The sequence below is a fragment of the Lithobates pipiens genome, unplaced genomic scaffold (genome assembly GCF_037356315.1).
Source record: "Lithobates pipiens isolate NorthernLeopardFrog02 unplaced genomic scaffold, aLitPip1_a1.2 Scaffold_22, whole genome shotgun sequence".
NCBI lineage: Eukaryota > Metazoa > Chordata > Amphibia > Anura > Ranidae > Lithobates > Lithobates pipiens.
Window position 1 is genome coordinate 143,233,372 of NW_027507784.1, and position 23,587 is coordinate 143,256,958.

Sequence of the window (23,587 nt, forward strand, 5' to 3'; positions counted from 1 at the left end):
TTAAAAAAAATTCAAAAGCATCTGAAAACACCAACATTTTTAAGGACAGACCCCCGATCTCTCCATAAAGAGTACCTATCACATGCCTATTGCTGTCACAAGGATGTTTACATTCCTTGTGACAGCAATAAAAGACATTAAAGTAACAGTGTTAAAATAAAAAATAAAAATGTAATAATTAAAAAAAAATGTAAGGTGTCCCCATCCCTCCGTGCTCGTGTGCTAAGGCTAACGTGAAGATTGGACACGCAAGCACCGGATGTCCCACACATGTGAGGTATCACCGTGAACATTATATCATGGGCAGTAACTCTAGCACAAGACCTCTTCTGTAAATCTAAAGTGGTACCTGTAAAGGCTTTTAAAGTGTTGCTTATGGATAGTAAAATTGACCTTGTTTGCCGCCGTTGCACAGGTGTGCGAAATTTTAAGGCGTGACATGTTTGGTATCTATTTACTCGGCGTAACATAATTTTTTTATATTTTACAAAGAAATTGTGTTACGTATTGTGTTTTTTTTTTGCATTCAAATAAAAGAACGTGCATTTATCTCAAAGAATAGCGTTTGCAAAAACCGCTGTGCAAAAAATACTGATTGTTACATGTAAACAAAGAGTGCAGGAAAGGGTCTGGTCTGAAAGTGCAGCGCATCAGAATGCATCACATGTCACAACACTGCAGCACAGAGCAATGTGTTGCAGTGTGGAAACTTAAATGGAGTGTAACTTTGTACATTCCCAATAAAGTAAAAAACAAAACAAAAAAACAGTGCGATGTATTTGGCAAAACAGACCCAGCCCACACACTCAAACAGAGCGCTTAGCATACCGCTAGTGTAAAACATCCTGTGCCCCACCAGGACCACCAGCAGGGAGCATAAACATTTCTGTAATTCTGACTAGTCAGACTTCTGCAGAAAATCCTCTGCTCTCACACAGTCTATCTCTGCATCATAATGGGAAGGAAGACAGAATATTTTACATTGGCTTTAACTGCTTTCTTACAAAATTGAATTGTCAGACTTTCTGCAACTTTTGTTTTGCTACCCAGTGATTTTGCTGATTTAAGGTGTTGATTTATATCAGAATTGTTGATTATCATGGAGAAAATTAGGCTGTCTTGTACTGTATATTATCTTCCACTGTTTGAAGCATATACACATACTTTGATCCTAATCCAGTTTGAGTCCTAGTTCACGTTTCAGAAAAGGAATACCATGTGGCGTCTCTGACCAAATTCCACAGTTAATACAGCTATGATAAAAAATGACTTTGGTATATTTAGCATTTTTTTTTACATTTTATATATATATGTGTGTGTGTGTGTGTGTACGTGTGTGTGTCGGCAGTGAAAATTGACTTTTGGTTAGAAAAAGAAAACAAAGAAGAGTTGCTTCTAGTTTAGTATTTTAAAACCATAGTACTCTCGAATTTGCTTCCTTATGCCACGTACACACGATCTGAATTCTGGCAAGAAAAAGACCAACGAGAGCTTTTCATTGGAAAATGTGATCCTGTGTATGCTCCTTCGGAATTTAGCTGTCCGAATTTCCACCAGCCAAAAATTTATAGCATGTTCTCAATTTTCCAGACGGAAAAACTTTCTATCGGAAATTCCAATCGTGTGTACGCCAAAAATCACGCATGCTCAGATTCAACTAAGAGACAGGAGCTATTGGCTACTGGCTATTGAACTTCCTTTTTCTAGTCCTGTCGTACGTGTTGTACGTCATCACGCTCAAAACAATCGGAATTTTGTGTGACCGTGTGTAGGCAAGACAGCTTGAGCGGAATTCCTTCGGAAAAAACCATCAGAGCTTTTTCCGACGAGAATTCGGATGGTGTGTACGCAGCATTAGTCAGTGTGAAAATTGTTATTCCCATTTGATCCCCAATATTCATAAATACATGCGATAGAAACATTTAGGAGTTACAGTATTTAAATTGTTATTCCTCATACCTCTTGTGACAAAGAGAAGGGGTATTCTAATTATTCATGACAATCAGATTCTTGCAAAAGGGTTAGTAGAAGAGAGTGAGATCGCTCAGACCAGTTGCTTATGGTTTCTGGGGGCCCTTGGTCCAAATGTATCTATTTTCTGCAATAAAAATTATTTTTTTAAACATCTCACTGTACTAAATAAATGTTTGTCTAAGTACTTTACTGACTGAACTATCCTCTCATTTCAGACAGCAACTTTGTGTTGGGTAACGCACAGGTGCTGAACTTGTTCCCCATAGTCTATTGCTCGGATGGGTTCTGTGACTTAACTGGCTTCGCCCGGGCTGAGGTGATGCAAAAGAGCTGTGCCTGCAAGTTTCTCTATGGCCAGGAGACCAGTGAGCAGCTTAAAGTCCAGATTCAAAAAGCCCTGGATGAGAAACGAGAATTTAAGACAGAAATTCTTCTCTACCGAAAGAGCGGTGAGTAATAACTGCATGGTCTCAATTGCTTTCTTCCTCCAGGATAAAACATACATAAATTGCTGTGCCTGTAGACCTTCCACTGAGATGCATTGCTTTCTGCCTGGGTCCGTTGATTTTTCTAAACGAATCCTCTCATTATTTGTACATCAAACAATATCTGTGATTATGCGCAGAAAAGATAACACAATTATTTTTGCATTATTAGTATATAATGTTGTCTACAACTGTAGAATTCTGTAAAACAGCACAATATTTTAAATGAGCCAACGTTGTATACATTTAAATATTTTATATGCTACTGCTATCTGCAAAGTCTATTTGGAATTACATAATTTTCGATCAATCAAGGAAAAGGGAACCAGGTTTACCCAAGTTTGTGAAAGATCTTTTTGTGAGGACAAAGTTGAGCTCAAGGAATCTGAGCTGAAGACCTTATGACTTGCATTTAGGATTAGAGTAATCTTTATTTAATCTATGTACAGTACATTTAATGGTTTTCCACAGCCATCATTTCTAAGGGGGCAGTCAGGGAAGTGGTAGAGGTTAGCAAATTGTGTGGAACATATGATATCTACTTACAAATAACATCTAGGTATTTGAACCATCATGCTAGTTAGAGCTGTATAAACCATTTGTCCAATGCCCATAAACTCATTATAGTGCCACAAGAAGATCTATGATCATGGTTTAGGTTTTTCATTACCATTGACCTATGGAGGCTGTCATGGTGGATTGTATATACATGAGCAGATCAAAGGTTCAGCAAACCTCTGTGCATTTCATGTACCTTAGAATAGGGATTGGTATATGAAGGCTTCAACTGTGCATGGGCCTTCACTACTTATGTATCGATCCGATTCCTGTAGAAATGAAGCTGTAAATAATTTGTCCAGTCCTCCATAATGCCAGTATAATGTCACAAACAGAAGGTCTATGATGACCTTGGCTTCTATTTGATATTACCATTGACCTATAGGGGCTGGCATAGTGGATTGAATACACACAAAACATTCAACAATCATCTGTGCAATTAATTTACCTTACAATAGGTTTAGGTAATTCTTACATGAAGAATTCAAGTGTGCACAGGCCTTCACTGCTAATGTATTGATCAGATTCCTGTAGATCTGAAGCTGTTACTCTTACCAGCCAGCAAGAGTATTTGGGGGTTATTTATGAAAGGAAAATCCCCTTTGCACTACAAGTGCACTTAGCAGTGCAGTTGCTGTAAATCTGAGAGGGACATGCAAGGAAAATATAAAAACAGCATTTTAGCTTGTACATGATTGGATGATAAAATCAGCAGAGCTTCCCCTCCTTTCAGATCTTCCCCTCAGATTTACAGCAACTGCACTTCCAAGTTCGCTTGTAGTGCAAAGTGGATTTGCCTTTCATAAATAACCCCCTTTGTATTGTATTCTGTGAATTGTGGTCATAAAATAGTTCAATATTGTAAAACCATGAGCAAGTAACAAATAATCTTTTCTTCTACCAAAAAAATCATCCCTTGTGTGATTACTAACCTAAAGCTGTACCATTGGCAAGGTTATAGATAGATTTGAAAACAAGCCCAGACAGGTAATTTGGCAATCACTGAATTTCACAAAAGGGTTGGTCTGTCAGACAGTATTTATGGGCTACTAAAATATTCTGTTATGGGTTCATATAGCTATGTTGAAACATAGCAAAATCAAGCTGCTCCATTTGTTTGCTCTACAAGCTTCCTGTGGTTTGTACCCATTGCTGCATTGTGGTCATAGTATAGAGATACTGCTACACGGGGTCTAATAGACTTCAGTTTTGTAAACAAATGTGAGTTTAAATAGAGTGTATACCAGGGCTAGAGTTAGGGAATCATTGTTGTATTCTATAAAGCAGGGATATGCAATTAGAAGAACTCCAGCTGTTGCAGAACTACAAGTCCCACGAGGCATAGCAAGACTGAAGCATGACATCCAGACGCAGAGTATGATAGGACTTGTAGTTTTGCAACAGCTGGATGTCCACTAATTCCATATCCCTGCTAGAAAGGATCTTAAAGGGGTTGTAAAGGTTCTTTTTTATTTTCTAAATAGGTTCCTTTAAGCTAGTGCATTGTTGGTTCACTTACCTTTTCCTTCGATTTCCCTTCTAAATGTTTTTTTTCTTTGTCTGAATTTCTCACTTCCTGTTCCTCCTCAGTAAGCTGTTCAGTAAGCTGTTCTGGCTGACTAAACGCCGCTCGGATGATGGTGTGAAGTTTACTGAGGAAAAAACAGGAAGTGAGAAATTCAGACAAAGAAAAAAGACATTTAGAAGGGAACTCGAAGGAAAAGGTAAGTGAACCAAGAATGCACTAGCTTAAAGGAACCTATTTAGAAAAAAAAAACAAAGCTTTACAACCCCTTTAAAGTTTCAAAATGATGTACAGTTACAAAGCTGCCTTGAACATTGCTGCATTGTGGAAAAAAAAAACCCTGGAAACCTTAAATAAATATAGAATTAAAGATTTTTTGCATGTAGTGTTTACATCTAAGACTTAGTAATATTGATTTATTTCAAAACAGAATTAAGTATTTCTACTAATTATCATCTATTAAGGATACTACTTCTACAATGATTTCTAGTCTATAAATATATGTGCTTATAAACTGAACCTAAAGTCAGGATCTTACCAATATAAGCCATAATTTTATCATTTCCATAACCACCCACTCCTTGTTATTAGTCCGGTGAGTGCATTTTGAGTGTATTGTGTGTCTGCATGCGGGTGGAGAGGACCCTTTTCTATACTCACTGAGGACGTTATTCACATGTGGGGATCTATACAGTACATGGACTTCACAATTTTTATGTATTTTTTATAATTCGAATGAAGATTTATTTGTTTATTCACTATAGTGATTTATGATATGTAATTTATGATATAAGAGCGTGATTCCTTTTGTTTCTTTTCACATTAAAATGTGTTTAACCCCAAGAGCATACATTTAATATATCGCAATGTACTAGGCCTTAAAACTGGAAAAAACCCAAAGCAAAAATGTTTTATATTGCATAACCCTGAAATGTGGTGGCAAAAAAATTTAATATATTGCAGCTTACCAACTCTTTTTTAGGCTTTTTAAATGTTATTTTCACCTGGTAACACAATCCCTGTCTTAGGATGGCTGCACTTAGGCTAAAGGAGCACCATTGTCAATCTGGGAAGAGGGTAGCGTTAGATGCAATAATAGATTTAGATGGACTTGACTAACACATTAAAGCCAAACCCCTGCTAACACTTTTTATACAGTTGCAGCAACCATTTTTTTCTTTTGGGATAAGGTTTTTATATAAAGAAAAGTTGATCATTGTAAGTGTCCCTATCAGTGGTAAATGGTTTGTCTCAACCCTGGTTTGTTAAAGAAAGTTGAAAAATAGCACACTTACTGGATGGATTACCAAGTGGAAATAAGGGGAAAAAAATAAAAATAGAAAAAAATGCAGCCACCACATCCAAGTTGGTAAGCTACAATTTTGCAGTTTAACACCGCTTTAAAGCAGAGCTGAACATTAAAAAACTTTTCAGCCATTAATTGTCTCCAGTCTGAAAGTGAGTATCATTGAATCCATTTACTTTGAGCACACCCCAGCCCTGCTGTACAGGGACTGCAAGAAGCTGACACCAGGTTAAATTGAGGTACATACACTGCTTTCATAAAAAATACATGAAAGTCGTTTTCAATACACCACTGAGTCACAGGTAGCTGAACTACAGATACACCTCAGGTTGCTCTTCTATCTAGAATCCCAGGCTCTGTCTTCATCTAAAGTAAGTAATGATGTGGTCCATTACCTTGTTTCTTCGGCAAGCGCAGGTATATCTAGACACTGGAAAAAATCCATGGCCCACTCTATAAAAGAATGGTATCAGGAGCTTTGCTATCTTATGCAGATGAAGGGATTTCTGGACAAATTAAATGATAAACTGGATCAATGTAATGCCTTTATGGAGCACCTGGGTTTTCTTCATGGATTCTATTGACTTTTGCATCATTTGATCCCCTGACTAGTTACGTTTGCATTAGGATGGTTGATTAACCTGGTTCCTAGGATGTACAAAAAAGTGGCAACCACTCCAACCTAAAACTAGCCTTTACAGAAGGGTACACACAGAAGGGCAACACACATTGCAAACAAACAAAAGATTTCCCACCACACTTGCCAGCCAGCCTGCAAAACAACCAAGCTGATCCTGTCTAACAATTTTCATTAACCTCCCTGGTGGTATGATTAGTTCTGGTTTTAGGTGCTGAAAGCAGTACAATTATTTTGCATGGAAATTTGGAGTTTTATATTGTAGTCCTGTAATTCTTAGGAATAACTCTCTTAAATGTGTTCAAACCAGAGTCTAGCAGACATCCTGGGTATGATAAAGTTTATAATATAATAAATAATAATAAAAACTATTCAATAATGTAATCAAATCCAAAAACACTGATATTTGCTCATTTGCAGAATTGTTGATGTCATTAGATTTAGTGTTTGATGACAAATTTCCCCACAAATCCCTATCGCTCAATTCTGCAAGTGATTATAATTTATTATCGCTGTTTTCTAGTTGGTCTAAAATCACTTTTGACATAAAGGGACACTTTTTGGTTGCTATGGACAATCTCCACATTTCAGGCAGAAAAAACAGTATTTATAATATAAAAGTGCATGCAGGGCACTGGACAGACCACTAGGGACAGAGGGGGTGTGTAATGTTTTTATACAGTACTGTAATCTGTAAGATTACAGTACTGTGTGTGTTTTGTGTGTTTTTACTTTTTGGAATTTGGCGCCGATCTCCACTCCCGTGCGCCGTAACGTCGCAGGGAATGGAGCTCGGCGGCACTCGGGCACTGTGTGAATCGAGTGGAGGACAGCTCGATCACGCAGCGCGGAGGACATCGCTGGATCCAGGGGACAAGGTAAGTAACATCTCCCTGTATCCAGCGATGCGATCCCGAGTCTGGCTCGGGGTTACCGCTTATGATAGTAAAATCCCAACCCGAGCCAGACTCGGGATCACCGCCAGGGAGGTTAAAAAACAGAGAGGTTTGTTTGCAACCCATTAGTATATGCGCAAGCTGCCGTGCCCACATCAAGGCTCCTCTGTTTACTGCAGTCCTAACTCATACAACAATGTTAACATTAAGGGCAGGTGTGCCTGGAGGGAGCCCACCCCACCTTAAGACCCCTTTTACACTGGGGCGTTTTTCAGACGTTTTTCAGGCGCTTTAGCGTTAAAAAAGGCGCCTATAAAGCGCTTGAAAGAAGCCTAATCTGCAGTCCCAATGTGAAAGCCCAAGTGCTTTAAGAGCCCTTTCACAATGTCAGCACCCAAAAATCACTTGTCAAGCGCCGCTTAAACTAGCAGCGCTTTACCAGCGTCTTTCGAGCGTTATTGGGGCGCTTTTAACCCCTGCTAGTGGCCAAATAAAGGGTTAAAAGCGCCCACACAACGCTGCTGCCAATAATGCTTTTCAGGCGCTTTTCAGGCATTTTACAGGCGCTTCCCATTGATCTCAATGGGAAGGGGCGCTTTAGGAGCGTTGTATTCACCACTCCAAAAGCGCTGCAAAGAAGCTGCTTGCAGGACTTTTTTTGACGCCCTGCCAGCGCAGCGCCTCGGTGTGAAAGCACTCAGGCTTTTACATTGGGATTGCAGTTACGGCTTCTTTCAGGGGCTTTACAGGTGCTTTTTTTAAAGCTAACGTGCCTGAAAAACGCTCCAGTGTGAAAGGGATCTCAGTGTGAAAGCACTCAGGCTTTTACATTGGGATTGCAGTTGCAGCTTCTTTCAAGCGCTTTAAAGGCGCTTTTTTTTTTAACGCTAAAGCGCCTGAAAAATGCCCCAGTGTGAAAGGGGTCTTATTAAGGCACAGGGATGCACATGACGCCCAGCAAGAGCACAATGGCAGCAAAGGCATCCAGTGTGTCCCCGCACACAATTCAACCAACTGTACAAAAAAAGTGGCAACCATGTCAACCTATAACCCTTGCCTTACCTCTTCCCTATTTCCCTCACCCCTTTCTGTCTGTTAGGGCTGTCACAAGCACCAGGCATCCACAGAACGTGCCATGCATCTTTGTCAGGGTACCCTAGGTCCTGATGCTGTGACTTTTAATTTTTTTTGTTTTGTCAAATTTGTCAAGTTTTGGTGCTGCAGTACAACGAGCACTGTATCCATCAGCTTGTTCAGACCACAGATACTGCAGCAGTACAGAGCCAAGGAAGCCACCCCAAAGCCCCTCATTGGCTCTGAGCTACATTGTCACATAACCCAGCCAGGGGGAAGACGCTCCCTCACTGTGCACTGTCACTGTATTCAAGGTCTCATAAGTGGACTTTAGGGAGGGAAGGGAAAGATCTTTATTTGGGGGGGTTCTGGATTTTACATCAAGCTGATATCTTTTAAATATCTCTAAAAATATGAGAAGTTTTAGTTGTTTCATGTACATATGGAAATGATAAAGTACAATCCATAATCCCTTTAGGTAAGCCACCCCCTTCTTGCCATGGGAGTCTAACTATTATTTTTGTATTTTTGTAAAGATCATTTTATAACTGATATGCTCTACAGACTAAAATCTAAAGACTATTATTTAATTGTGAAAAAATAATTTAAAAGTTGTTGCTGGAGTGAACTGTGACTAATTACTTTCCTTTGCTTTGGTATAGAAGCTTTGCAAATAACAAATAAAAATGCTAAGCAAAATACAGCGAACACAAAACATTTCTCGTTGATATGTCTGACTATATGATTGTATGCAAAATTGTCTACACAAGATAGTTCCTACCCTCAGGAATGGTGAGAATCTTACCTCAGAATATGACCTCTAGAACCCTGGTGCCCAACCTGTGGCCAATTAGCATTTGAAATGTGGCTCTTGGGGCCCCTGCAAACAGTAGTCAGTGTGTTCCTTACCTAGGTAATTACTCAATGAAGGAAACATATTATTTAGAATAGATCTAAAAATGAATGACTTGGGGAAGGTCAGGTGACCTGCTCCCTAGGGTATACATCACCCCATTTTATTGACCCCTCCCCAATGTTTCTTTTTCCCTCACCCCTTTCCTTCTGTCGATGGTCTCACCAGCACCAGGCATCCTGAGCACATGCCATGCATCTCCTGCAGGGAGCCCCAGGTCCCGACGCTGTGACTGTTCAACTTTTAATATTGTTTTGGTGCTGCAATGCAACAAGCACTGTAGTCACCAGCTTATTCAGTCCACAGATAATGCAGCAGTACAAAGCTAAGGAAGCCACCCCTAAGCTCTCCTTTGCTCTTAGGTCCATTGTGATACAACAGAGTCGGGGGGGAGGACTTCCCCTCGCTGTTCACTTTCACTGTATTTTTTGGTTTGGTAAGTGGACTTTAGGGAGGGAAGGGGAATATCTTTGTTGGTGGGATCTATATTGGTGGGGGGGGGGGGGGGGGGGTCTGTATTTTACATCAAGCTCATCTCTTTAAAAAGATAAAAAAAAGTTTTGGTTGTTTTATTACATATGGAAATTATAAAGCATAATCCACAATCCCTCTAGGTAAGCCATGCCCTTAATAACATGACAGAGTGAATATTATTTTTGTATTTTTGTAAAGGTAATTATAACTGACATGCTCCGCAGTCTAACGTCTAAAGAGTATTATTGCATTGTGAAAAAATAATTTAAAAGTTGTTGCTGAAGTGATCTGTGACTAATTATTTTCCTTGGCTTTGGTATAGGAACTTTGAAAAAAACTAATAAAAATGCTAAGCAAAATACAGTACACACAAAACATTTCTCCCTGATATGTCTGAATATATGATTGTACGCACAATTGTCCATACAGAACAGTTCCTACCCTCAGGAATGCCGAGAATCTTGCCTTGACCTCTAGAACCCTGGTGCCAACCTATAGCCCATTGCTATTTACTGTGTGGCCGTTAGGGCCCCTGCAAACCGTAGTCTGTGTCTTCCTTACCTAGGTATTTACTCAGGCCAATGAAGGAAAAATATTGTTTAGAATGAATCAAATAATTAATGACTTGATTTATTTATTTCACACTATCCTGCTTTTTCGATGCTGTCATTCCGTTTTCTCTTTTTGTGCTTTTTCCCTCTAAATTTTTATGATGGTTTTTGGTGGGAGAAATATCAAATGTGGCACAAGTAATTTTAAAGCAGGTCCTAGGGAACAAAGATGTAGAAGAATTGATTTGTAAAGAGGCTGTAATTACAGTGATATTTAGCAGTCTCATGCGATTTGTCTCCAGCCTATGCATTTCCCCAGGCACCAGAAAACCCTATAGCATATTTTACTGTCTCAGACTATCTCCTGGAGCATGTCTGCAGTCTGTGATCATCTCTTGTGGCATGTCCATTGTCCTGTAGTCTTTAACCATCTCCTGTTGCATGTCTGCAGTCTATACAGAAAGCTGTAGTGTTACATTCACAGTACAATATATATGACCCGTTGGCGATGTCAGGGGCCTCACTTGACTTCCCCTATATGAGGAAAGTTGACCATTAGTGTCCCAGAAGATGCATGAGGCCATGCTGTTTCCTCAGAACAAAGGAGAAAAAATGTGGTGTCAGATTCTCCAGTTACTATATAAGCCATTAACTTAACTGGTGTCAGATGCTGCTTTATGCTAGGCGCTAACTTATAACATAACTAAATACAAAACGTTTTCTTTTTAAAAACCCCGGGTGCGCCTGTCTGATCTACAGGTACTCGCCTCTTCACTTTGAAAGTACCCCCAGCAGTATGTTAAACTGTTTATGCCACAGGGTCCTCTTTTTTTTTTGCTCCTCACTCAGCAGCAGGCAGCCCTCAATAATAATTTTACACTGGACCCATGACCATTCAGCACTTCAGCATTCAGTCTGTCCATGACCCCCAGCCCTCAGTCTGTCCATGACCCCCAGCACTCACAGTCTGTCCATGACCCCCCATCACTCAGTCTATCCATGACCTCCAGCACTCACAGTCTATCCATGACCCCCAGCACTCACAGTCTGTCCATGACCCCCAGCACTCATAGTCTGTCCATGACCCCCAGCACTCATAGTCTGTCCATGACCCCAAGCACTCACAGTCTGTCCATGACCCCCAGCCCTCACAATTTGTCCGTGACTCCTAGCACTCACAGTCTGCCCGTGAGCCCCAGCACTCAGAGTCTGTCCATGACCCTTCAGACCTTGCAGTCTGTCTATGACCCCCAGCACTCGCAGTCTGTCCATGACCTCCAGCACTCACAGTTGGTCCATGACCCCCAGCACTCACAGTCGTTCCATGACCCCCAGCCCTCATAGTCTGCCCATAACCCCCAGAACTCACAGTCTGTCCATGACCCCCAGCACTCACAGTCTGCCCATAACCCCCAGCACTCACAGTCTGTCCATGACCCCCAGCACTCACAGTCTGCCCATAACCCCCAGCACTCACAGTCTGTCCATGACCCCCAGCACTCACAGTCTGCCTTAATCTTCCAGTTTGAGTGGTACTGGGTTGAATTTATTAAGAGAAATGTAGGACATCCTGTGGCTTAAAGAAAAAAAAAGGATGAGCTCCCAATTTGGTCTAAACCCAGGTTAAGAGCAAGGTTTGCATGTTCAAGTGTTTGTCCGAATGCCAAACCTTTTGCCTTTTTAGTGGTAGCTTAGTGTCATATATTGTAATGTTTTTAATACTGCTGCTATATATCACAGCTTCCTCCTTCAATGGTTGGTAAAGAAGCAGCAGGTCCAGGCACCCACCACATGCTTAGCAACCAATGACGTTACCCAATCAATGATAGTGACCAAATATGGCCATAAGCCCTATATGGCTTTACATTTTTGGATAGCATAAGGAATAGTTGAAATCCCTGTTTTGTTCTGGTACAGCAGTGGGTCTGTTCTTGGATTCTCCACTAACTGGAAGGGATGCTGCTAGCCTGAAAGAACCCCTAGGGGTTTAGGTATAAAAAATTAGCTTTTCAAATGTTTAATTTGCGCAAAAGTGGTTATACGTTTTTTTTTTTCCTATAATAAGAAGTTATACTTACCTGCTCTGTGCAGTGATATTGCATAGAGCGGTCGCTTGCCCCTTCCTTGGCAATTCTCCACCAAAGCTATCTGTTCCTTCCTCCTAAGAGTGCCCGCTCAGCAAGTCCGACACTAAAGGAAACTCATGCGGGCACAGCATGACTTGGCCCCCACTCCCTCCTCACAGGATTTGATTGGCAGCCAATGGCTCCTGCTGCTGCTTTTGTGTTCTGCGAGAAGAGGAAGAGGGAAAAGTGTCGCTGCAGTCACGAGATATTGTCTGCTCCTGGCGGGGGACAGGGGAAGCCGTCCCTGCCGGGAGAAGACACTGATTATCGCTAGCGGTTATAGAAGCCGCTAGCCATAATTGCATTAGAATCTGGCAGCCTGGTTGTACGCAAATTGATCGACTTGGTACATTCAGCCTGCCCATTAATGGTTCTAATCTCGGCCGTTTCAGCAGGAACCGTGTATGGCCAGGCTTAGACCCTACTTGAACATATTTACTGCTTCTATTGTCAATTTGAGGATAAATCCCCAAAACGGCTGTAAATACAGAGGTCAGTGAGGATTTTTTTTTAAAAACTTTATTTAAATTTGCTGCTTATTAAAAATATTGAAATAGTTGAAAATCCATTGCCTCACCACCGTTCTAATTTAAAAAAAAATATTTTAATGCCCAAGAATGGCCAAGAGTCCAGATCTGAAATACATCCAAAGATGGGCAAAGTCCCCATAGACTCAAGTCTGCAATTTCTGCAAAGTATGCAGTCATTTTGTGTTTTTTCATTTTCAATAATTTAAACCACTTTGAAAGGTTTTTTTTTTTTTTTCACTTTCGCATTAAACAGTATATAATTGTTGATCTGCTTATAAAAAAAAATCTATAGTGATTCAATATTCTATGACAATAAACAACTTTTTGTAGGCACGCACTTTCCTCTTTTGTCTTTATATGTTACTGACTTACTACGTGCATAATGATACATTTTTACATGTCATTGTCCATTCCATAGAATCCTTTAAATTATTATTTCTTTTATTATGACAGCCACTTATAATGGTTAAAATTATATCAGTTGCGGCTGGTGTTCAAATTTTTTTGGGCGCAAACAAACTAAAAATTCTGAAAAAAAAAACATCAATTGCAGCTTCACTGTACCATCAATCGCCGCCACTGTGCCCATCAATTGATCCCACTGTGCCCATCAATTGCCGCTACTGTGCCCCATAAAATGCAGCCATTGTGCCCCATAAAATGCAGCTACTGTGCCCATAAAATGCTCCCACTGTGCCTATCAATTGCTCCCACTGTGCTCATGAATTGCTGCCACTGTGCCCCATCAAACATGGCCACTGTGCCATATCAAATGCTGCCAGTGTGCCCCCCGCCGGCCCGTCATCTGCACTTACCTGTCTTGGTGGGATAGCTCCTCGATGTCTTCTTCCTTCCTCTCTTCCCGTCCTCTGCTATGATTGGACGCCTGGCGTCCAATCACAGCACCTGTCGTTTCAGCCAATCAGGTGATAGGTAACAGATCTGAGCACCTGATAGGTGGAAAGGCAGTTTAGTGCAGAAAGTGAATATTCATTTGAACATTTATTAGGAAAGCGAATATTCATTCATCCAGCATGACACTCGCAGTTCACCTTTTCTGACACCTATTAGAGCCTATGGCTCAAATCATGTGCTTCAAAAAAAAAACTGCCACTGTAATTCAGGCGCCCTGCACCCGAAAAGGGGCCCGGGCGTCTGAATAGGGGGTGGCAATGGAGGCCATAGATAGATTCATGCTATACATGAATCTATCTATTGGTGCTAGAGGTGGTGGCAGGAGAGAGGGGTCAGCGCCCATGCGCCTTTATGGACGCACCGCCACTGAGTGATATTAAACCCTCAGTTTTAGTAAGCACTTTCGGCAGCTGGTTTATTTACCCATTCTTGCCCATGTTTGTTCTGGTTTAGGTTTTTGCCATGAATGCTGCCAAAGGTTTCCCGTTTTAGGATGGCTCTTTTCTCTTGCTGCATCCTATGGGTCCACCCTTGCATATGTGGACTAGAGTTATTTCTCCCTACATTGTGCACATTAATAGAAACACACAGCTCTGTAGCCTAGGGTGGCAAGGCACACCCCAGTTCCTTCTTCTTCCTTCTCCCCCTCCCTTTTCCAAGCTTACATACTGACCGGAGACTGCGCTGTCCATTGTTGAGTCCTGAGAGGACTGGAGGTTTGTGAGAATCACAACCAATAGTTCACTGGGGAATGTTTATTTTATTGAGCTCAATGTGTTAAGCTAAAAAAACACTAGGGGTTTAATACCACTTTAATAAATTACATGTACACCTTTCATTTTGATTGGCTTGTAGGGATTTATTTTCTGGTGTTCAGGACTATTTAATTGTGTATGACTTACTGCTTGTAGTGCAAAATGTGTCAGCTCTGTTCTTCTGCCATGTGTCCATGCTGATGTATACAATAAAGAATCAGAGTTTAGGTGAAGAGCACAGAATTTTTGCTTTTACGGCTGCTGGTGACTAGGGAATAATTATAGTCCTGAACCTACCCGCTTGCTTGTCATTTTGCTGGCTCGTAGAGAACAGCTTGTCTCTGTTCCAATACACAGGGAAAGAACTGTTGACAGCACAGACAGTGTATTTCAATGGCTGACAGTAGTTTGAGAAAGACCCTTCATCAGCTTCCAAAGTACAGGAATGGGATACCATTTGTCATCTCCACGCAATGGTTGTCTCTTGTCATGATCAACAATAAATAGGCTCAATTCACTGAGCTATAAAGCATGTTTTATTTTTCATAATGACTGTTATATGCAGCCAAAGGGAACTGCAAATAATAGTTACATGGATGAAAATAACTATCATTACTGTACATAACCCATGTATTTTTAACATTGCAATGTGACATGATCCTGGTAGGTTCTTTACAGAGAGCCATGTATTGCTCAAATTATTTCCAGCAGCCAAAGGGATGTATAAGAAGATAATATCCTGGCAACTCTATGAGGACTATTTATAAAATGATGGCAGAGTAAATGCTTCTGAATCCATGATTTCCATTTTCACAAGTTAATTTGCTGGCTTTTTTTGCCTCCATTTGGAAAGCTGTGAAAACAACTTTGGTGAATACAAATGAAAGTAAATAGGAATATAAAAAAGAATTGAAACAAGTTGCAAATAGCAACTAATTGGAGCTTGGTGGCAAATGAGACTTTTTTTTTCTCCAATACTCTGGTTTCTTTCCAGTCCATTTACATGCTTATACAACTGGAGTTCCTGAACTCTGTGTAAAATACTGCATATATTTTTTTGTATTATAAAAAATAAAACATATAAAATAAGTGCCAGCAGTAAAAAAAAAAAGTAAGTATTAAAAGTAAGTAAGTAAATATTAGCTAGATACTATAAAGTTAATGCAGGATTCAGAGCTCATTTTTAATGTATAGGCATTTTTTAATGGGTAACATACTCTTCCCAGTTCTCTTTGTTATTTTTTACTCTGTAAAATTAGCACAAGGCATCAGAAGAAAATATATCCTACAATAAGATACAAATAAGTAAGATAAAAGGCAGGTACAGCACACATTCTATGCGCAGTATAGTAATAACATGCAATTTAATTAGCAATTCTATAAAGGCATAGCAATGTGGTTCCCATATACTGGATTCTGGGCCCACTTAGATCTGAATTAGAAAGTAGACTTGACCTGCTGTATGCTGAGTGTCCTGGATTGCTTTTGCTGGTGAAACTTTGGGGTTTATTTACTAAAGGCAAAATGACTGTGCAGTTTGCAAATGGTAGTTGCACTCTGCAAGTGCAGTTGCTCCACAGCTTAGTAAATGAGCAGATTCTCTGCTGACTTCCATAGCCCAATCATGTGCAAGCAAAAATGCTGTTATTTTTATTTTACTTGCACGTGATTGGGTATTCTTTGCAAAAGGAACTTTTACCTCATTTACCAAGTTTTGGAACAACTGCACTGGCAGAGGGCAACTGCACTTTTCAAAATGCACAGCCTATTTGCCTTTAGTAAAGCAACCCCTCTATTTAAAAAAACAATTTTCCTTTCCTGACGCATCCCATGGCAGCATACACTGGGCTGTGACTCCTCCCCCACAATAGGACTGGTTAGCTATAAGTGTTGAAGAGGAGTCCACCATTGCATTCTCAGTATCTATTACCATAGACGGGTGGGTATCTGTGTGCTGCCATGGGATGCGTCAGGAAAGAAAATTTACGGAAAGGTGAGTATATAATTTTCCATTTTTACTGACGCATCATGGCAGCACACACACTAAGAAATAACTCGCTACATGGGTGGGTGCTTTTCAAAGATTTTATTTTTATCCACACGATATGGAAGAATTACCTTTAATGTTGGATCTTCCAAATTCAACCGTTGTTAACTGAGCTGGGTCTATTCTGTAATGAGACATGAGCGTGGTTCTAGAAGACCAAGTTGCTGCCTTTCAAATCGTTTCCAATGACACTCTACAATATGCTGCCCAAGATGTCGCCACTGCCCTGGTCGAATGAGTCTTCAGGTCGGGTTGGGTATTGGAAGAAGCTGGATTGCATACGCCCTTTTAATGATCTTTATTATGCAAGAGGCTATTGGGCTTAGCGCCGTGCAGTATAATTAGCACGTTTTTTTGCTTTCCTGAATGGGTTAGTAGCCTCCAGATATGAAGAAATAACTTATTTGATATCCATTGGATGTGGATCCCCTTGGCTAATGAGGAACGCTGGTAAATGGATCTCTGGATTAAAGTGGAAAGCAGATGCCACCTTAGGTATGAATTGTTCAGACAGTCTTAGAACAACTCTATCAGGATAGAAAATTAAATGAGGTTCTTTCATTGATAGTGCTTGCAGTTTGGACACTCTCTTTACAGAGGCTATTGCCACTAAAAAGGCTAATTTGAGCATTAAGTCCCATAAGGATATCGACCCCGAAGGAAAAAAAAGGGTTCTTTTGATAATGTCTCTAGAACTATTGACAAGTCCCATGTTGGGGATGTCGGCTTCCTAGGTGGTCTTATTTTCGAACATGCTTTTTGAAATTGAATTATGAGGGGATTACGGGATTGAAAGCCCATTTGATTCCCATCATGGCTGATAAGGCAGATATTTGAACCTTTAGGGTACTCAAACGTTGACCTTTTTCCAGGCCCAAGAATTCGTGACACCATAGGAGAAAGTGGGTCCCAGGACTGTTGTTGAGCTGATGTAGTGAATTTTTCCCAAATTCTGTTATAAGTGCTGTTAGTTGACTTCTTCCTGGTCTGTTGCAAGGTAGCCACCACCCTTAGAGAGCAATCTTGATATAGTAGCCTCTCCCTTTCAATTTCCAAGCCATTAGGTGTAGTCTTTCTGGTGCTGGATGTAGGAACTGGCCCTGTGAGAGTAAGCCTGAAGTTACCGAAAGAGGTAATGGGTCCTCTGTACTCAGTTGTAGAATGGTTGTGAAACACGGCCTCCTCAGCCAAAACGGTATTACCGCTATCACCGTGGTCTTCGAATTCCTCAGTCTGGCCAGGAATCTGGCTATTAAGGGGATTGGAGGAAATATATCACCTAGACGTAATCTCCACTGGTGATGGAGACAGTCAGCCCCTAATGCTGTTGGATATGCAACCCTTGCCAGGAACTTGGCACACTTGTTGTTCATAGGGGTTGCTGCTAGGTCAATATTGGGAATGCCCCACTTGTGTGTTAGAAGGGAAAAGGCTTGGTGATTTAGTGACCATTCGTTGTTTGAGATGAACCTTCTGCTTAGATCGTCCGCAAGTTGGTTCTGCATTGCTGGGACATACACCGCTTTCAGGTCTTCCAAATGGATTTGGGCCCAGGATACTAAGCACCTCCTGCATGAGAGAGCTGCCCCCGGTGCCCCCCTGCCACCAGATGTAATTTACCGCCACCGTATTGTCCATGCGTACTAAAACACTCTTCCTTGTGAGGAATGGCGTGAATGCTAGAAGAGCCTGAAAGGCAGCCCTGAGCTTCAGGATGTTCAAGACTACGCCCCTAGGGGCGAAAAAAACAACGGCCCTGTACCGCTTGATTTGTGCTCCCAAACCATGGAGGCTGGCATCTGATGTGATTATTTCCGGATGAGGGGGCACAATGTGTCGATGACGTTTTAGGTTGCTCACTCGTGTCCACCACCATGCAGATTGTTTTACTGATTTGTTGATGAAGATTTGTTGATTCCTTGTCTGCCACTGGGACCACCGGACCATCTGGCAGACATGTATCCCAATATGCTGAGGCATGTAAGTGTGTTGCTGCCATTAATGTTCTTCTTTTTTGGATTAGTGGTCCTATTTTTTCTTCAGGGAGACCCACTGTGTTGGCATTGGTGTCGAGTTCTTCTCCCAAAAAGATCATCGATTGGGTTGGTTCCAGACTGCTTTTGTTCTAATTTATTATCCACCCGAATTGTTCCCATCAAACTTCAGATATATGGGGCTCTCATGTACATTTTTCACTGGGAATTGGAATATTTATAGTTGGGTCAAGGATTGTGCTAAAAAAATGAAAATCCACATGAAGAAAAGAGACTGGGCTGAAGTATGTATAAACTGACATAAATTTAGAGGAAGTTGCCATATTAATAAAAGATGTAGTATACAGGCGGCATGTGCTAGATTCTGTCCACACTGTTTCTAGCTGGATTCCCTGCTGTGCTGTAATGCTCCACATCACACTAACTGGCTGTCTGCATTTGCATCTCTTCCAAATCCTCTTTCAATCACTGCAGTTCAGTGGATCCTCCCCATAGTGGTTTCAGATTTGGATGTTTGTTCATATTAGTCATTATACACAGATGGACTATCTTCAGGGATTACGTTCTTATGCAGTCTCCCTAGCTTTGCTGTGTCCCATTTCCTTTGTTAAAGAAGCTTTAAATTTAGAGGTTATACTGTCTAAAAAATAAACACTTTTAAAAGTGGACATTGCATAAATATATACAGTTGGCATATATATATATATATATATATATATATATATATATATATATATATATATATATGTATATATATATATATATATATATATGTATATATATATATATATATATATATATATATATATATATATATATATATACACACAGCCCACTCACCCATGCTCTTTGTTGGTTCAGTGCACGATACTACACGTCACTGGGCCGACTCTTTCCAGCTCACCTCATGTTCACGAGTCTGTGCATTTGATCGCAAATGCATTATGGCTTATCGTTTGTGGTCTTCGTCGGCGGTTCCTGCTCATATCGCAGGTAGTTTTTGAACCTTTTAGTATCATGTGCAATCTTGCAATTCGTTATGCTTCCTATCCTGCATCCCTTTCGTAAAAAAACCTACCTCCGAGTTGTTGTCGCTCATGTTCCTTCTGCCAAACATACGATTCACTTGTAAATCCAAGCCTCCGAGACGGTGTCGGTCATTGTCCAATATCACTCGCCATAGGCTTCACGGGTTATAAGATTCACTGTCCATGGGGTTGCCGTCTCATCCATTTGGAGATGAGCATGTATTGTTTGTACAAATTCTGTGGCTGACTGAGATGGTAATTAGACCCACCTGGTGCCTGCACTTGATTAGCCTGGGGGGTTGATATGTGTTCAGTTTCAGAGCAAGGGGTGGCATACACTCTTCAACCAATTCATATCAGATTAATTTAATACTGCTTACTACCGATTCGTATCAGATTCATTTCATACATTTTACAACCGATTTGTATCAGAGTCACTTCTCTTTAAAACCAGTTTGTATCAGATACATTGCATACTTTCTACCGCTGCCATTTGTTGTTTCTTTCATGCCGTGTGTTTTAGTTCCCACAGCGGAACTTAATCCTTTGTACGCGGTTCTTCTTTCATTTATTTACCAAAGCAAAGTTATTTTCTGTACGTCATGCATGGCGCCACACCACTCTTTGGAGGTATTGCACACCAGCTCCAGTTCAATGTGAACGCAGTCACTGTCACAGGTAGGATTTGTTACTGTGTTTGTCATGTCAAAATACGTGGACACTCGCTGTGTCGCATGTACCATGTGTTCGGTTCCCACAGTGGAACTTACGAATCATTCATACGCACTTCTCGCCTTCTATTTTCTACACCAAACCTTGTTGTTATGCCTCATGCATGGCATCACTCCACACCTTCTCGATATGTTGCACTCCAGCCACAGTCCGCCGCAAACTCACTCGCATGGATTTGTTACCACATTCTTTATGTCCTATCAATTCGTTACCATTCATTGTCTCCCATATCATTCATTAGTTGCCCCTATGGAACCTACAAATCAAACGGACATTGTCCTTATCCCTTATACTGCTCGCTTAAGGGTACGGTAAGCGGCCAAACAAACCAGGTGTTTCTATCCTTTTCTCAGTAACCCAATTCTTTTTCCTTGAGACCCTTACAGCCATACAAGATCCTCTCAGCAGCCTGACACTCATTTGAGACCCTTGCAAAGTGCAATATTATCTCAGCAACCCCTCACTCATGGAGACCCTTGCAGTCACACAATATTGTCTCAGTAGCCTGATACTCACTGAGACCCTTGCAACCCTGCAATAGCATCTCAAAACAACTTCATACTATAAATAAATAAATAGGAGGGGAAGAACGTACAGTTTGCATCTTCACCAGGGTCAGTCACATGACAGGGGTGAGACAGTTAATTTCAGGTAAATTCACTCTAGGCCCACTGTCAGATGGTTATCCACCACCTCGATGACTCCCTGCTCACCGAACAACTAGGCACACCACCAGAGGATAGTGTTCAGCAATCTCAACATGCCCATAGCTGAGCATAAAGTGGAAGGCCCGGCACACTCTATCACCTTCCTAGGTGTCACTCTGGACACGCGTGCCATAGCCTGCCCCGACAAACTAGCCCATACCAGGGCAGTTATCCACAAATTCCCCCGATCACAAGGGTGCACCATGAGGCAGTCGAAATCCTTACTAGGAATGCTGAACTTCGTGATGAGGATTATTCCTCAAGGACGGTCCTTTATATCACAGCTTGTAGTTTTTCTCACACCAGTGCAAGATAAGATCCAGACCAGGTTCTCAAACTAGACCAAGCAGCAGTAGCAGACTTAGCTTTGTGGGACAAGTTCCTCACCAGCTGGAACAGCATTTCAATGTTCAACCCGGCAGTGCCAGTTAAGCCACCGATGCCGCAGTCTCCATGGGCTTCGCTGCCTTTTTTTGGCCGTCACAGGTTCGCCGAACCTTGGCCCCCAGAAATTCTCCTAAATTTCTGCTTTCACCCAGTCTTCATCACTCTTCGAGCAGTATCCCATCATGGCAGCTGCCCAAGTCTGGGGCCACACTTGAACAGGACAGACGGTGCTCTTCACCACGGACAATCAGGCCACGGCCGATATCATCAATAAAGGTAGACCTAAGTCACTCACCATCATGACCTTCCTGCGCAGGCTCATGCAGCTGTCACACCGTCACCAGTTTAATATCTTCTGTAGACATATTCCAGGCAAATGAAAAATTGCAGCTGATGTGCTGTCCCTTTTCAACCTTACTTGGTTTTTCCAGCAGAAGCCTGGAGCCGACCAAACAACTACTCCTGTCCCACCCTGGTCGTTGCTGACGATTGACTGTAGTTACATTTTGCCAATGCAACCCAGCTCATTAACCACACCTTGGCACGCAACACAATGAAGGCCACTGCTTGGAACACTTACCGCAAGTTTTTGGCCTCTTGCCCCAGAGCAGCAATAGGCAACGTTAGACATGTCCTAGCCTTGTATCAGTGGCGCTATTTTGGATTTTCCATCTATGGGAGGCTTATGACCATGCCATGCACTCAATATTTGAATTGTATATATAATGTATTTAAATTGTAGGTCTCATGTTTTTCTTTGTTTTTTTTCACTTAGAATCTTCAATTTTGGCACAGGCCTATATGATTTCCCTGAGGAAGCCAATGTTTTGGCGAAACATTTAGGAATTGATTACCTGTACTACTGGCCTTCTAACACCCAGGCATGTCGTTCCCTTTTTTACCAATTAAATATATGTACCGTATTTGTCAATACCCTTGTATATTTATATATTGATGTCCATGTCTTTTTTTAATATATGTAAATAAATTATGATATTTTATGTACCTTTTGTAATTTCAGATTTATTGTCACCGTTTTAATTCCCTCCCTCTATTTTCATTTACATCATGTAAAACAATTATAAATAAAAATAAATATATCATGAAATGAAACCAAAAAATATATAAATTAATATATAAAATATATATATATATAAAATATATAAAAATTCAAAATGAAAAACAAACAAAATACAAAATAAATCAATATCACTATTTAGAGATGAAATGTTAATTAATGGGAAAGGTTTTTTCCCAACATATCCTCTACGGCTATAGAGATTCAACTTACTCAGTCTGAAATTTCTCATGGCTGTATCCCCTCTGGTGTTAGAAATGAATGTTCATGTATTCCTTTTGTCTATCAATTTAATACAATATAATTATATATACAATATTTAAATTCTTTGCTTGTATTAAGAAAATTAAGAAAAACTGGCATCATTTTAGCGAGAACTATATGATCGTGGAATTTATTGAGTCTCCTATACAGTCTTTTCACCGGGGCCATACATTTTACAATAATTTGATCAGATACAATTATCGACTGTAAGTGGAGGACACCCATGTTACATTTTTTTAGGTCTTAAAAAACAGGCTTGTCTTATCTTGTACACACTGCACTAGCATGATTAAGGGTTCATGTTTCAGTCATCCACACCAAGGTTACTCTATTGATATCAAACAACATCTGACATGTCAGAGCTCCTATGTGCTAAATTTAATTAAATGTCCTTGCGGACTTTATTATGTTAGTGAAACCACTCAGGGGCTCATGGATATAATTGCTCGACACTAATTCTGTTAGGGACAAATAAGTGAAGTTACCACTTGCTTCCCATTTTGTTACGGTGGTACATTTTGTGTCTCAGCTGAGGTACATGACCATTGACTCTGTCCTACCTTTGAGACAGAGGTGTGATTGTTAGCTTCAGCTGAAATGTGAGGACATTAAGTAGATTTATGACTTGATA

At 40.7% G+C, this 23,587-nt stretch overlaps 1 protein-coding gene across 1 annotated transcript in view; it reads left to right on the top strand.

Annotated features, from left to right (window-relative positions):
- The window catches only part of LOC143924231 (voltage-gated delayed rectifier potassium channel KCNH8-like), a 712,305-nt gene that overhangs the window by 254,276 nt on the left and 434,442 nt on the right, over window positions 1-23,587 (top strand). Inside the window, exon 2 of the mRNA XM_077448423.1 lies at window positions 2,190-2,423. Within this exon, the coding sequence (XP_077304549.1) occupies window positions 2,190-2,423 (234 nt within the window). The remainder of the gene's footprint in view (window positions 1-2,189; window positions 2,424-23,587) is intronic.